The following is a 15,007-nucleotide window of genomic DNA, read 5'->3' as shown; positions in this document are numbered from 1 at the left end:
TGTCACAAGTGCCAGAAAATGATAGTGTATTGCTGGAAGATCTAAAGAGGGATAACCCTTGGTGAAGGACTTGACAGTCGACTCTCAGCATAAAGAGATGCCGTGTATTATGCATACGTAGGCAGAAAATATCGATACTGATTACACAGCTGGTGGACAGTCACTAGAATCTGGTAAAACTGTTTCTAGAGGTGTATGTTAGGAAAGTTTAAGATGGAATAACCACATAAAATAGTTGATGGAAAAGGAGATACCACTCTGTGACTTACTAGAAGAATCCTAATGAAATTTAATTCATCTATGAAGGTGCTTACAAAACACTTGCTTTACTGATTCTCAAGTATTATAGGTCTGTTTGGAATGTTTACCAGGTAAGCTAGAGAGAGGAGATTGAGAAGATTCATAGATTGATTGTTTACTAGGCATGAGGATGTCACAGAGTGATATATTTGAATTGCCCTCAGATCAGTTAACTACTGAGTGAAATATTGTGAACAGTCTGTATAATTAATCTTTTTAAATTGGAAATTTTAGTGACTACAAGAGAGATGTTCTCTTTGATGATTGCGCACTTTTGAGACTTGTATGATTCAGTCAGTTAAAGGTGTTTGTCACTTTAATGTTCTTCCTTGAAAATTCAGGAAAAATAGTACTCAATGCTCACTGGATTTACAGTTGACATTTTCTGCTGAAATCTCGTAGTTTACCTGGTGACATTTTGCAACCTCTTTCAGAAACTGTCACCTGTTCCTAAAAGAGTCATAAAACCATTACTTTCACCTTCATAGGCCATCTGGAGTCCATTCGTGTGCTAATACGGACTGTCAATGGAAAGTGAATAATAATTGTATGCACAGAGATTAAAAATATTTTCAAAATTAACATGACCACATGTGCAATTTCTAACTATCCATCCATTCTTCATCAACCAGCACGATCTATAAATTGCTGAGATATCTGGGATACATAAAGTTTGATCCAAAAATGAGAATTGCAACATACCTTTTGGAATAATTAACAAAGTATATTCTCGAAAACATCAAACCAGTCTCAGGACTGAAGACCACAACAACAACAACAACAACAACAACAACAATTCTTGAAAAAGCAGTATGCTTTTGTCCTTAACATTAGAGTTGATCTAATTTATCCTGTCATTTGTGGCTTTTTTCAAGGTTGATAGTTTTTGTACCATATAGGTTCACAGTGTTTGCAGTGTTTTGCTCTGCTGTTGCACAATTCAGATAATAAGGATGGTATGTGGGTGACACATATACGACAGATATTTGCTGGATTTTGAATTATTATTCAAGGGATACCACAGCTAGTTGTTTTGGGATGGTGACCAATTAACGCTTCAGACTTCTCTGTGTCTATTTTTAGCCAGCCATAATATGACAAGAGGCAGAGAGATGTTATGGAGTTCCACGCAAAGTAAAAGATGGCTGTACAGGGGTTTACCATGGATTCAGGGAACATATTTTGAGAGAAATCAAATGATTTTATGTTTTATTGGAAGCCACATTTCAAGTACGTTTGTTTATATTTATACCAGGTATTCTGCATTCTATTATCATAATATTGCAGTCTAATGAAATCATTTTGAGCTGCATTTTTACACCTATATGTAAATATTCAGTGTCACATGTAACTAGTTACAAAAATAATACTATGGTGCTCTAAATGAGCCTGCACTACCAGGACATTTTTATTTATGATGATTTCTACAGTGTCTTTGTAAAAGTATAGTACTATTTCATTATTCACACTCAAATCATTGAGAGCACTCTGTTTTGAATTAGATAGTAGTACTCATTGCAGTCATAGCTCCATTGTTCCTGTTTAATGTGTAAGCAGTCATTAAGTATTATCTCATAACTTCATTCTGATACGGTGAGTGTTCCTTTGAAATGCTGTCTGAAACAATTATTTCAGTGAAATGGTTTGTTATTTTTCATTTTGAATTCTCAGTCTCTTTCAAAAGAACACAAAGGTATTGAATGAGCTTCATAATTTGTGTAAGAAAATGTGATACAAGTGATTATAGTAATAAAAGGAACAGCTGAAGGAAAACTGGTGCTGTGAGAGTTGATGACAGAAGGAATGCAGCTAACACTAATGTTTTACACTCATTCCTTGTTTCTTATATGGTTAGAAGCATGATAATAATCAGATATTCAAAATATCTGAATGATGTGGAATAATATGAGTTTCCATACATATATATCTAAAAAGAAAGATGATGAGACTTACCAAACAAAAGCGCTGGCAGGTCGATAGACACACAAACAAACACAAACATACACACAAAATTCAAGCTTTCGCAACAAACGGTTGCTTCGTCAGGAAAGAGGGAAGGAGAGGGAAAGATGAAAGGATGTGGGTTTTAAGGGAGAGGGTAAGGAGTCATTCCAATCCCGGGAGCGGAAAGACTTACGTTAGGGGGAAAAAAGGACAGGTATACACTCGCGCACACACACACATCCATCCGCATATACACAGACACAAGCAGACATTTGTAAAGGCAAAGAGTTTGGGCAGAGATGTCAGTCGAGGCGTAAGTACAGAGGCAAAGATGTTGTTGAAAGACAGGTGAGGTATGAGCGGCGGCAAATTGAAATTAGAAATTAGCGGAGATTGAGGCCTGGCGGATAGCGAGAAGAGAGGATATGCTGAAGGGCAAGTTCCCATCTCCGGAGTTCTGACGGGTTGGTGTTAGTGGGAAGTATCCAGATAACCTGGACGGTGTAACACCGTGCCAAGATGTGCTGGCCGTGCACCAAGGCATGTTTAGCCACAGGGTGATCCTCATTACCAACAAACACTGTCTGCCTGTGTCCATTCATGCGAATGGACAGTTTGTTGCTGGTCATTCCCACATAGAAGGCTTCACAGTGTAGGCAGGTCAGTTGGTAAATCACGTGGGTGCTTTCACACGTGGCTTTGCCTTTGATCGTGTACACCTTCCGAGTTACAGGACTCGAGTAGGTGGTGGTGGGAGGGTGCATGGGACAGGTTTTGCACTGGGGGCGGTTACAAGGGTAGGAGCCAGAGGGTAGGGAAGGTGGTTTGGGGATTTCATAGGGATGAACTAAGAGGTTACGAAGGTTAGGTGGACGGCGGAAAGACACTCTAGGTGGAGTGGGGAGGATTTCGTGAAGGATGGATCTCATTTCAGGGCAGGATTTGAGGAAGTCGTATCCCTGCTGGAGAGCCACATTCAGAATCTGATCCAGTACCGGAAAGTATCCTGTCACAAGTGGGGAACTTTTGGGGTTCTTCTGTGAGAGGTTACGGGTTTGAGGAGATGAGGAAGTGGCTCCGGTTATTTGCTTCTGTACCAGGTCAGGAGGGTAGTTACGGGATGCGAAAGCTGTTTTCAGGTTGTTGGTGTAATGGTTCAAGGATTCCGGACTGGAGCAGATTCGTTTGCCACGAAGACCGAGGCTCTAGGGAAGGGACCGTTTGATGTGGAATGGGTGGCAGCTGTCATAATGGAGGTAAATGTTAAGAAAAGTGGCATGGGATTTACAGTAGGACCAGGTGAATCTGATGGAACCAAAGGAGTTGAGGTTGGAGAGGAAATTCTGGAGTTCTTCTTCATTGTGAGTCCAGATCACGAAAATGTCATCAATAAATCTGTACCAAACTTTGGGTTGGCAGACCTGGGTAACCAAGAAGGCTTCCTCTAAGTGACCCATGAATAGGTTGGCGTACGAGGTGGCCATCCTGGTACCCATGGCTGTTCCCTTTAATTGTTGGTATGTCTGGCCTTCGAAAGTGAAGAAGTTGTGGGTCAGGATGAAGCTGGCTAAGGTAATGAGGAAAGAGGTTTTAGGTAGGGTGGTAGGTGATCGGCGTGAAAGGAAGTGCTCCATCGCAGCGAGGCCCTGGACATGCGGAATATTTTTGTATAAGGAAGTGGCATCAATGGTTACAAGGATGGTTTCCGGGGGTAACAGACTGGGTAGGGATTCCAGGCGTTCAAGAAAGTGGTTGGTGTCTTTGATGAAGGATGGGAGACTGCATGTAATGGGTTGAAGGTGTTGATCTACGTAGGCAGAGATGCGTTCTGTGGGGGCTTGGTAACCAGCTACAATGGGACGGCCGGGATGATTGGGTTTGTGAATTTTAGGAAGAAGGTAGGGGTGCGGGGTGTTGGTGGGGTCAGGAGGTTGATGGAGTCAGGTGAAAGGTTTTGTAGGGGGCCTAAGGTTCTGAGGATTCCTTGAAGCTCCGCGTGGACATCAGGAATGGGGTTACCTTGGCAAACTTTGTAAGTAGTGTTGTCTGAAAGCTGACGCAGTCCCTCAGCCACATACACAAAGACGATCAAGTACCACAGTCGTGGAACCCTTGTCCGCCGGAAGTATGACGATGGATTGGTCAGCCTTCAGATCACGGATAGCCTGGGCTTCAGCAGTGGTGATGTTGGGAGTAGGATTAAAGTTTTTTAAGAAGGATTGAGAGGCAAGGCTGGAAGTGAGAAATTCCTGGAAGGTTAGGAGAGGGTGATTTTGAGGAAGAGGAGGTGGGTCCCGCTGTGACGGAGGACGGAACTGTTCCAGGCAGGCTTCAATTTGGGTAGTGTCTTGGGGAGTTGGATCATTAGGTGTAGGATTAGGATCATTTTTCTTCGTTGCAAAGTGATATTTCCAGCAGAGAGTACGGGTGTAGGATAGTAAATCTTTGACGAGGGCTGTTTGGTTAAATCTGGGAGTGGGGCTGAAGGTGAGGCCTTTGGATAGGACAGAGGTTTCGGATTGGGAGAGAGGTTTGGAGGAAAGGTTAACTATTGAATTGGGGTGTTGTGGTTCCAGATTATGTTGATTGGAATTTTGAGGTTTTGGAGGGAGTGGAGCTGGAAGTGGGAGACTGAGTAGATGGGAGAGACTGGGTTTGTGTGCAATGAGAGGAGGTTGAGGTTTGCTGGAAAGGTTGTGAAGGGTGAGTGAGTTGCCTTTCCGGAGGTGGGAAACCAGGAGATTGGATAGTTTTTTAAGGTGGAGGGTGGCTTGCTGTTCTAATTTGCGGTTGGCCTGTAGGAGGATGCTCTGAACAGCCAGTGTGGATGTGGGAGAGGAAAGATTGAGGACTTTTATTAAGGATAGGAGTTGACGGGTGTGTTGATTGGCTGAGTGGATGTGTAGGTGAAGGATTAGGTGGGTGAGGGCAATGGATTGTTCAGTTTGGAACTGGTATAGGGACTGATGGAAAGAAGGGTTGCAGCCAGAGATGGGAACTTTAAGTGTGAGGCCTTTGGGGGTGATGCCAAATGTCAGACAAGCCTGAGAAAATAAAATATGGGAGTGTAATCTGGCTAGGGCAAAGGCATGTTTGCGGTGGGAATGTAAATAAAACTTAATAGGGTCGTTGTGGAGGTGTTGTGAGGGTGACATGGTACTAGAAGGTGGAAAGTGTAACATGAGGCTGAAATGAAAATGAAAATAAATATAAAAATATATGGGGAGAGATAAAGGTGAACTAGAAAGCAAATGGAGATCTGGTGTGAAAAAAGGCGAAAAAGTGTTGGTTAGAGCTGGGCTATGTTGATCCTGTGGTGAACTTGTGTAGGTAGACAACGATGTGCATAAAGGTTAGGTGGTTGTGTTGCCGCCAAAACACGTTAATGGGTGGAGAAATTCGGGAAAATTTTGAAAAAACTACGTGAGGATGTATTAAAAGGAGTGGTATGGTTACCCCCAGAAACCATCCTTGTAACCATTGATGCCACTTCCTTATACACAAATATTTTGCACGTCCAGGGCCTCGCTGCGATGGAGCACTTCCTTTCACACCGATCACCTGCCACCCTACCTAAAGCCTCTTTCCTCATTACCTTAGCCAGCTTCATCCTGACCCACAACTTCTTCACTTTCGAAGGCCAGACATACTAACAATTAACAATTAAAGGGAACAGCCATGGGTACCAGGATGGCCCCCTCGTACGCCAACCTATTCATGGGTCACTTAGAGGAAGCCTTCTTGGTTACCCAGGTCTGCCAACCCAAAGTTTGGTACAGATTTATTGATGACATTTTCGTGATCTGGACTCACAATGAAGAAGAACTCCAGAATTTCCTCTCCAGCCTCAACTCCTTTGGTTCCATCAGATTCACCTGGTCCTACTCTAAATCCCATGCCACTTTCCTTGACATTGACCTCCACCTGTCCAATGGCCAGCTTCACTCGTCGGTCGACATCAAACCCACCAACAAGCAACAGTACCTCCATTATGACAGCTGCCACCCATTCCACATCAAACGGTCCCTTCCCTACAGCCTAGGTCTTCGTGGCAAACGAATCTGCTCCAGTCCGGAATCCTTGAACCATTACACCAACAACCTGAAAACAGCTTTCGCATCCCGTAACTACCCTCCCGACCTGGTATAGAAGCAAATAACCAGAGCCACTTCCTCATCTCCTCAAACCCAGAACCTCCCATAGAAGAACCCCAAAAGTGCCCCACTTGTGACAGGATACTTTCCGGGACTGGATCAGATTCTGCTGGCTCTCCAGCAGGGATACGACTTCCTCAAATCCTGCCCTGAAATGAGATCCATCCTTCACGAAATCCTCCCCACTCCACCTAGAGTGTCTTTCTGCCGTCCACCTAACCTTCGTAACCTCTTAGTTCATCCCTATGAAATCCCCAAACCACCTTCCCTACCCTCTGGCTCCTACCCTTGTAACCGCCCCCAGTGCAAAACCTGTCCCATGCACCCTCCCACCACCACCTACTCCAGTCCTGTAACCCGGAAGGTGTATACGATCAAAGGCAGAGCCACGTGTGAAAGCACCCATGTGATTTACCAACTGACCTGCCTACACTGTGAAGCCTTCTATGTGGGAATGACCAGCAACAAACTGTCCATTCGCATGAATGGACACAGGCAGACAGTGTTTGTTGGTAATGAGGATCACCCTGTGGCTAAACATGCCTTGGTGCACGGCCAGCACATCTTGGCACAATGTTACACTGTCCGGGTTATCTGGATACTTCCCACTAACACCAACCTGTCAGAACTCCGGAGATGGGAACTTGCCCTTCAGCATATCCTCTCTTCTTGCTATCCGCCAGGCCTCAATCTCCGCTAATTTCTAATTTCAATTTGCCACCGCTCATACCTCACCTGTCTTTCAACAACATCTTTGCCTCTGTACTTCCACCTCGACTGACATCTCTGCCCAAACTCTTTGCCTTTACAAATGTCTGCTTGTGTCTGTGTATATGCGGATGGATATGTGTGTGTGTGTGCGAGTGTATACGTGTCCTTTTTTCCCCCTAAAGTAAGTCTTTCCGCTCCCGGGATTGGACTGACTCCTTACCTTCTCCCTTTAAACCCACATCCTTTTGTCTTTCCCTCTCCTTCCCTCTTTCCTGACGAAGCAACCATTTGTTGCGAAAGCTTGAATTTTGTGTGTATGTTTGTGTTTTTTTGTGTGTCTATCGACCTGCCAGCGCTTTTGTTTGGTAAGTCTCATCATCTTTCTTTTTAGATATATTTTTCCCACGTGGAATATTTCCCTCTATTATTTCCACATATATATATATATATATATATATATATATATATATATATATATATATATAATGGAAGGAAACATTCCACGTGGGAAAAATTATATATAAAAACAAAGATGAGGTGACTTACCGAACAAAAGCGCTGGCAGGTCGATAGACACACAAACAAACACAAACATACACACAAAATTCAAGCTTTCACAACAAACTGTTGCCTCATCAGGAAAGAGGGAAGGAGAGGGGAAGACGAAAGGAAGTGGGTTTTAAGGGAGAGGGTAAGGAGTCATTCCAATCCCGGGAGCGGAAAGACTTACCTTAGGGGGAAAAAAGGACAGGTATACACACGCACATATCCATCCACACATACAGACACAAGCAGACATATATATATATATATATATATATATATATATATATATATATATATAATGGTTATAATAGAGGGAAACATTCCACGTAGGAAATATATATCTAAAAACAAAGATGATGTGACTTACCAAATGAAAGTGCTGGCAGGTCGACAGACACACAAACAAACACAAACATACACACAAAATTCAAGCTTTCGCAACAAACTGTTGCCTCATCAGGAAAGAGGGAAGGAGAGGGGAAGACGAAAGGAAGTGGGTTTTAAAGGAGAGGGTAAGGAGTCATTCCAATCCCGGGAGCGGAAAGACTTACCTTAGGGGGAAAAAAGGACAGGTATACACTCGCACACACGCACATATCCATCCACACATACAGACACAAGCTTGTGTCTGTATGTGTGGATGGATATGTGCGTGTGTGCGAGTGTATACCTGTCCTTTTTTCCCCCTAAGGTAAGTCTTTCCGCTCCCGGGATTGGAATGACTCCTTACCCTCTCCTTTAAAACCCACTTCCTTTCGTCTTCCCCTCTCCTTCCCTCTTTCCTGATGAGGCAACAGTTTGTTGCGAAAGCTTGAATTTTGTGTGTATGTTTGTGTTTGTTTGTGTGTCTGTCGACCTGCCAGCACTTTCATTTGGTAAGTCACATCATCTTTGTTTTTAGATATATATATATATAATGGAGAAGGAAAGTTGCTACTCACCATATAGCTGAGATGCTGAGTCGCAATAGGCACACCAAAAAGATTCACTCAATCAAAGCTTTCAGCCATTAAGGCCTTTGTCAGCAGTACACACACACACACACACACACACACACACACACACACACACACACGTGCGTAAACGCAACTGTCACACACATCTGCAATCTCAGAGAGCTGAAACCACATTGCCAGCTGTACTGTTAATGCACTTGTATCGTATTTTACTACACACACTTGTTAAGGTGTGAATTAACAGTGCAGCTGAATATAACAATTATGAACCTCATACAATACCTTTGTGTTTTTTTGAAAGAGAAGTGTGGTTTCAGCTCTCTGAGACTGCAGATGTGTGTGCAAGTTGCATTTACGTGAGTGTGTGTGTGTGTGTGTGTGTGTGTGTGTGTGTGTGTGTGTGTGTGTAGGCGCGCGCGCGCGCGCGTCCCCGTGTGTACCTTTTTGTTATGCCTGTCGTGACTCACCATATCTGCTATATGGTGAGTAGCAACTTACCTTCTCTGATATTTTTACATTCCATCCTGGATTTTCCATTGTTTCTCTCTCTCTCTCTCTCTCTCTCTCTCTCTCTCTTTCTCTTTCTCTTTCTCTTTCTCTTTCTTTCTCAAATGTACAATGGAATCTAGATTTTAATACTACTGTCTTAATGCAGGAGTCGGAAGACGACACATCAGTTGGCGTTTTCACTTACTTTAGACTCAGTGGAACTCTCGTCACTAGATTTTGTTGCGCCTGATGAGCAAGTATTTGATTACTGGACTGATGGAATCAATGCACTTTTAGGTGAGTTTTTACGGTTTTGTCTGTTATGATAGTATTTTCATACTGGTGTGACAGAAATGTTGATGCACATGCACATTCTTTTTTAGGAAGTAAAATGACAAGTAAGGAAACAGTAAGTGATTTGGAAACACTCCTATCAATGGACATAAAACTGCGACTCTTGGATGCAGAAGGGATTGACATTCCACAGGATCCTCCTCCAATACCTGCTGACCCACCAAACTATGATTTTTGTTATGATTTGAAATGATAGTAACTTTTTAGAATATATAGATTTTATGTAATGTTCTTTAGTGATATTCTTACATATACCAAAGATTAATCTTATGTCATGATTTTACAGCACACTCTTTTTTAAAATTTTTATTTATTATTGTTTTTAAGCATGTATTTATTCTCATTTTTATTGAGTATGGATCACCGTGAATGTTATTAATAAATTAAGAATATTGTCATTCCAGTCAAGTGCTCTTCAGTCAAGTAAAGCTATAACTTATATTGTGAATGGATTACCTTTGTATTATGGACTAGTTATTGTTTGTCAGTTACAAATTTTATGAATAGTTTCCACAGAGATTTATTTTTTAAAGACTGATATATGAATTGCAACATGTAGAAAATGACTTTTCACTGCAACAATTTCTGTGAGCGGAGAGTGGAAAGACCAACAAGTTAATTATTTCAGAAGAAAACATCAAATACCACATCTTTTTATAAGAGGATGCAATCTCATTTGTTTATATTTCCATCAAAATAAGAGCTGTTGTTTTACCTAGAAAAATGTGCTGTGCTGTATTTTGCTAGTGATACAGCAAAAAATATGGTGCTCAATCTCCTTATGAGCCTTATTGCAGCCACTGGCACTGCCATCTCATTGTACATGATCTGTTTTGTGCAGTACCATTCGTGTTCAAGAATAATTGTGATTTTTGGATATGTTTGTATTGAACATTTGTACAAAGACTTTTTACCAAAACATTCATATCTCATGTATTCCAGTATTATACTGTACGTATTGACTGCTGAAATATAAAATTGTTTGAAACAAAAATGTTTTTCTCATTGTTGACTGCTGATCCACGCAGTCTTTTTATATTGAAAGTGAATTTCATATGCTGTCTAAACTAAAACACAAATGCAGAGCAGACCACAGTGTTAACTGTTGGAATGTATGTAGGCTGATTTTAATTTATTGGAAGTGAAAGATATCCATTCTGTGTCCAGTTGTTGGGTGTGGACCTCAGTTTTCATTAAATTAGTGCTACATGCTTGTCACTGTGCTCGAATTTTGGCAACCTTTTTGCATGAATTCCTGTGTTGAAAGTTGAAATTGGCATAACATTCGTACTGTAGAAATGCCATTGGCCAAAAATAGCAACATTATAAGTAAAGGGAAAAGTTACAATTTGGAACTGTGTATGTTGTTAAATGTCACTACTTTGGACTGCATCCAGTAGACATTATTGTTGTTATCAATATTAATGTCACTCGGTTGATTTGCCAAGACATGGATGGGCAGAAAGGTTTTAGAGTCCTGTAGATCCAAACTAGTGTAACAGTAAGCAAACATTTTCTTGCAGTAAAGCAGCTTTAATGTATTGCATGGGTAAAAGTGGTAGTGTTGTGATCAGGTTGATTTTTAGTCATTGTTCAGTATCAGCTGTAAGTGCTCACCAGAGCAAGCCAGTACAATTGTTCTTGTGCCTTAGTGTAATGTTGGCACTGGGAGGACACCCTATTCACATTCCTCCTCAACTACAGCACCATATCCCCCATGCTCTTCACCTGCTCATCCTCAGTGCAACAACCTGCCTTGCTTGTTGTAAGCGTCCACATTACAGATGCCTCCATCAGCACCGTCACCCACATCAAAACCACCATGCATAAACAATACCTCCATTTTTACAGTTGCCACTCAAGCCACACCAAGAAGTCCTTCCCATACAGCCGAGCCACATGTGGGTATCTTATCTGCAATGGTTATCAGTCTCTTTCCAAATATGCCGAGAATCTTGCAGGTCTTTACAGACTGAATTTACACTCCCCATTTTGTATAGAAACAGAAGTCCCTCACTTTGTCTCTCCAGATACCTACCTACCCCAGCCCCCTTTCCCCCATATCTGGTCTGCCAGAGACCAACCAATTGCTGAGCATACTGCACAACAGCATGCTTGACTTTGCTTCACAGTCTGTATCATCTGGATTGTTCCCATCAACATAAGCTTTTATAAATTGCTTGAGTGGGGACTCTCCCTAAAAGATGTTGTTTGTTCCTGTAATTCCCCTGGTCTCAACATTTGCTAGTTCCTTTCCCCTCCTGCCATTATCCCCTTTGCTGCTTACTCTTCAGTTTCACACAAGCCTGCAACCCCCCTCCTCACACAAACCAGTGCACATGTGTAGTCCTTTCCCCTTTTCTGTTCTCTCCTCTCTCTCTCTCCTCAAATACAGCCTCCTGATGCTTTCAAGTACAGCTTCCTGATGCTGCATCTAACAGCCTACCATCCTGCCCCCATAGGCAGCACTACAGCATCCATCCCTACCCCTACTATGCTGTCTTTCTCCCTCACCAAACCACACCCCTTCTTTATCCTTCCTACCTCTTCCAGCTGAGATCATTACATTTGTGCCTCAGAACCTGAAGACAATATTAGCTGTGTGTGTGTGTGTGTGTGTGTGTGTGTGTGTGTGTGTGTGTCTGGAGGGGGGAGGGGGATATGTAAGTCTGAGGTGGGATGTTTCCAGTAGCTCAATTGCTTTTAAATGTGCCTGTCTCATCTCATACAGTGGCAGTTCTATGTGGTGAATAGCAATTTACCTTATTTCATTATTGTGTGCACATGTTTCACATAAATAATTTCAAGTAAATAGAACAGCTGATATAATTATTTTAATAAATATAGACATATTTAAAAGTGAAAAACTATTCCTACCATTCAGAACTGGTAAGAGAGATAGGTTTGGGAAGATCAGGAAAGACGTTCAGATATCCCATATATTTCATGAGTGACCAACCACTTGCTCAATTCCCAATGAAATCATATTAGAGATGTGCAGTAATAACACAACATAAGAGCCTGTAGTGAACTCAACACTTATCAAACAGCGTAAACTACTGATTTAACATACCAAGAGGGTGCCTGCAGCAGCAATCTTGTGTATGACATAATTTGGTTTAATATGGGATGACATGATGAGGCAGCTAAGGTATAAATGTGGGTGTCTCAACTGATGAAATGGGAACAAATCATGTGGAGTAACACACTGTTCTTTTGTGCAGCCCTTGAAGTTCTGTTGGGACAGTCACTCAGAGTGTAGTAGTATTGGCTCACTAATGTGGACAGGTGATGGTGAGTAGACCAGTACCAGATTATCACAACAGCATTTCCCAAATTCTTTTTTCAGTTGCTAAAACTACCTGTCAAAGTAAGGCTTATAGATTTGTGCTTAGTTTTGTTTTACAGGGGATTATCATATTGCATGTGGCATGCTAATTAAACCTCTGATCTGTGAACTAAATTGCTTGACTTGTTATCAGGCAACATGCAGTATAAAGTATTTTATGAATTGTGTTGGGCATATGCAAAGTTTTGTAAGATCTGTGAGCTGCCAGGAGTAATGCTATAACCGTTTAGGCATTAATTCAAATGATGCACAAAAATTCCAGCATTCAGACCATGAGCTAGTTTATACTGCATACCTTATCAAGTGTAGCCCATATGGACATGGCATTACACATTTCACATTTCTGTGTCGGGGCCATCAGTCCAAATTAAAGTGACAGTTGTGGCATGGTATTGTTGAGTGATCATATTGATCAAGAATGATTTGAAAAGAAAAAAGCTTTTGCTTGTAGACCATGCTTAGTTGTTTTGTGGCAGCTGATTACTTGTTTTGTGAGTTGAATGAAGTTGAAGGGGAAATGCAAAGGAACTGAACAGTTCCTCCCTTTTCATCAAGAGAGTAGAACATGAAAGTTAAAACTTCCTTAGGACTAAGCTGTGCACACATACACTAAGAGGTTACAAAAATCAAGGGATAGCGATACGCACATAAACAGATGGTAGTAGTATTGCGTACGCAAGGTATAAAAGGGTAGCACATTGGTTGAGAGCTGTCATTTATTCACATTTCTGATGTGATTGTAGCCACATGATGGGGATTAACAGACTTTGAACACAGAATGGTAGTTGGAGATAGATGCATGGGACATTCCATTTTGGAAATTGTTAGAGAATTTAATATTCTGAGCTCCACAGTGTTGAGTGTGCCGAGAATATAAAATTTAAAGCATTACCTCCCACCACGGACAACTCAGTGGCCAACGGCCTTCATTTAATGATTGAGAGCAGTGGCGTTTGCATGGTGCTGTCAGTGATAACAGACAAGCAACACTGTGGGAAATGACCACAAAAACCAGTGATGGAATTACAACAGACGTGTCCATTAGGACAGCGTGGTGAAATCTCGTGTTAATTGGCTGCGGCAGCAGACAACTGAGGTGATGCCATTGCTAACAGCATGACATTGTTTGCAGCATTGCTGCTGGGCTCATGACCATACCCATTGGACTTTAGACAACTGGAAAACTGTGGCTTGGTAAGATGAGTCCCAATTTCTGTTGGTGAGAGCTAATGGTAGGGTTTGAGTGTGGTGCAGACCCCATTAAGCCATGGACCGAAATTGTTAACAAGGCACTATGCAAGGTGGTGGTGGTTCCATAATGGTGTGGGGTGTGTTTACATGGAATTGACTGGGTTCTCTGGACCAACTGAACTGATCATTGACTGGAAATGGTTATATTTGGCTACTTGGAGACCATTTGCAACCATCCATGGACTTCATGTTTCTGAACGACGATTCACCATGTCAACAGGCCACAATTGTTCATGATTGGTTTGAAGAATACACGGGATAATTCAAGCAAATGATTTAGCCAGCCAGCATACCCAATATGAATCCCATTGGACATTACAGGACATAATGGAGAGGTCATTTCATGCACAAAATCCTGCAGCAGCAACACTTTTGCAATTACAGACAGCTATAGAGGCAGCATGGCTCAATATTTCCACAATAGACTTCCAGCGACTTGTGGAGTACATGCCAAGTCAAGTTAACCAACTGTGTTAGGTGAAAGAAGGTCTGACACAATATTAGAAAGTATCTCATGGCTTTTGTCACCTCAGTGTATAGTGATTTAGCACTGAACTTCAAGCAAATAAAATATAGCCAAATTCAAAACACTTTATTAGAATACTTAATGTTAATCAAGTAGCTGCAATCAAACAACATTACCAACTGCAAAATGGGCACAACATGCCCCTAAGCCCTGTCGTATGCTGACAGTGGCCACCTGCAGTTTCATGAACAGTCTGTTTACAGGTTGGTACAGGTACCTTCTAAAACAAGAACAAGCATACATATAACAAAATATACAAAAGTCCAGATTCCACTCCGAGCTCAGGATTGTAATTCATAGTTACAGCAATTATTATTAAATAATATTTTCCTAGCTAGGAAAAGCTTAAAAACAAAAAATAATTGAAATAAAAGGTACACAGCATCAGCTGCTGGTGCTACTAAAATTACTTAGCACATAATTTACT

The 15,007-nt window shown here is 41.7% G+C and overlaps 1 protein-coding gene across 1 annotated transcript in view; it reads left to right on the top strand.

Annotated features, from left to right (window-relative positions):
• The window catches only part of LOC124802536 (engulfment and cell motility protein 1), a 66,450-nt gene extending 56,036 nt beyond the window's left edge, over positions 1 to 10,414 (top strand). Inside the window, exons 6-7 of the mRNA XM_047263392.1 lie at positions 9,267 to 9,397; positions 9,484 to 10,414. Of these exons, the coding sequence (XP_047119348.1) occupies positions 9,267 to 9,397; positions 9,484 to 9,647 (295 nt within the window). The 3' untranslated portion in view covers positions 9,648 to 10,414. The remainder of the gene's footprint in view (positions 1 to 9,266; positions 9,398 to 9,483) is intronic.
• Positions 10,415 to 15,007: the final 4,593 nt, after the last annotated feature.

The sequence above is a fragment of the Schistocerca piceifrons genome, chromosome 6 (assembly GCF_021461385.2).
Source record: "Schistocerca piceifrons isolate TAMUIC-IGC-003096 chromosome 6, iqSchPice1.1, whole genome shotgun sequence".
Taxonomy (NCBI): Eukaryota; Metazoa; Arthropoda; class Insecta; order Orthoptera; family Acrididae; genus Schistocerca; species Schistocerca piceifrons.
The sequence above is the reverse complement of the archived record's forward strand: the minus strand, read 5'-3'. Positions and strand labels throughout refer to the sequence as shown.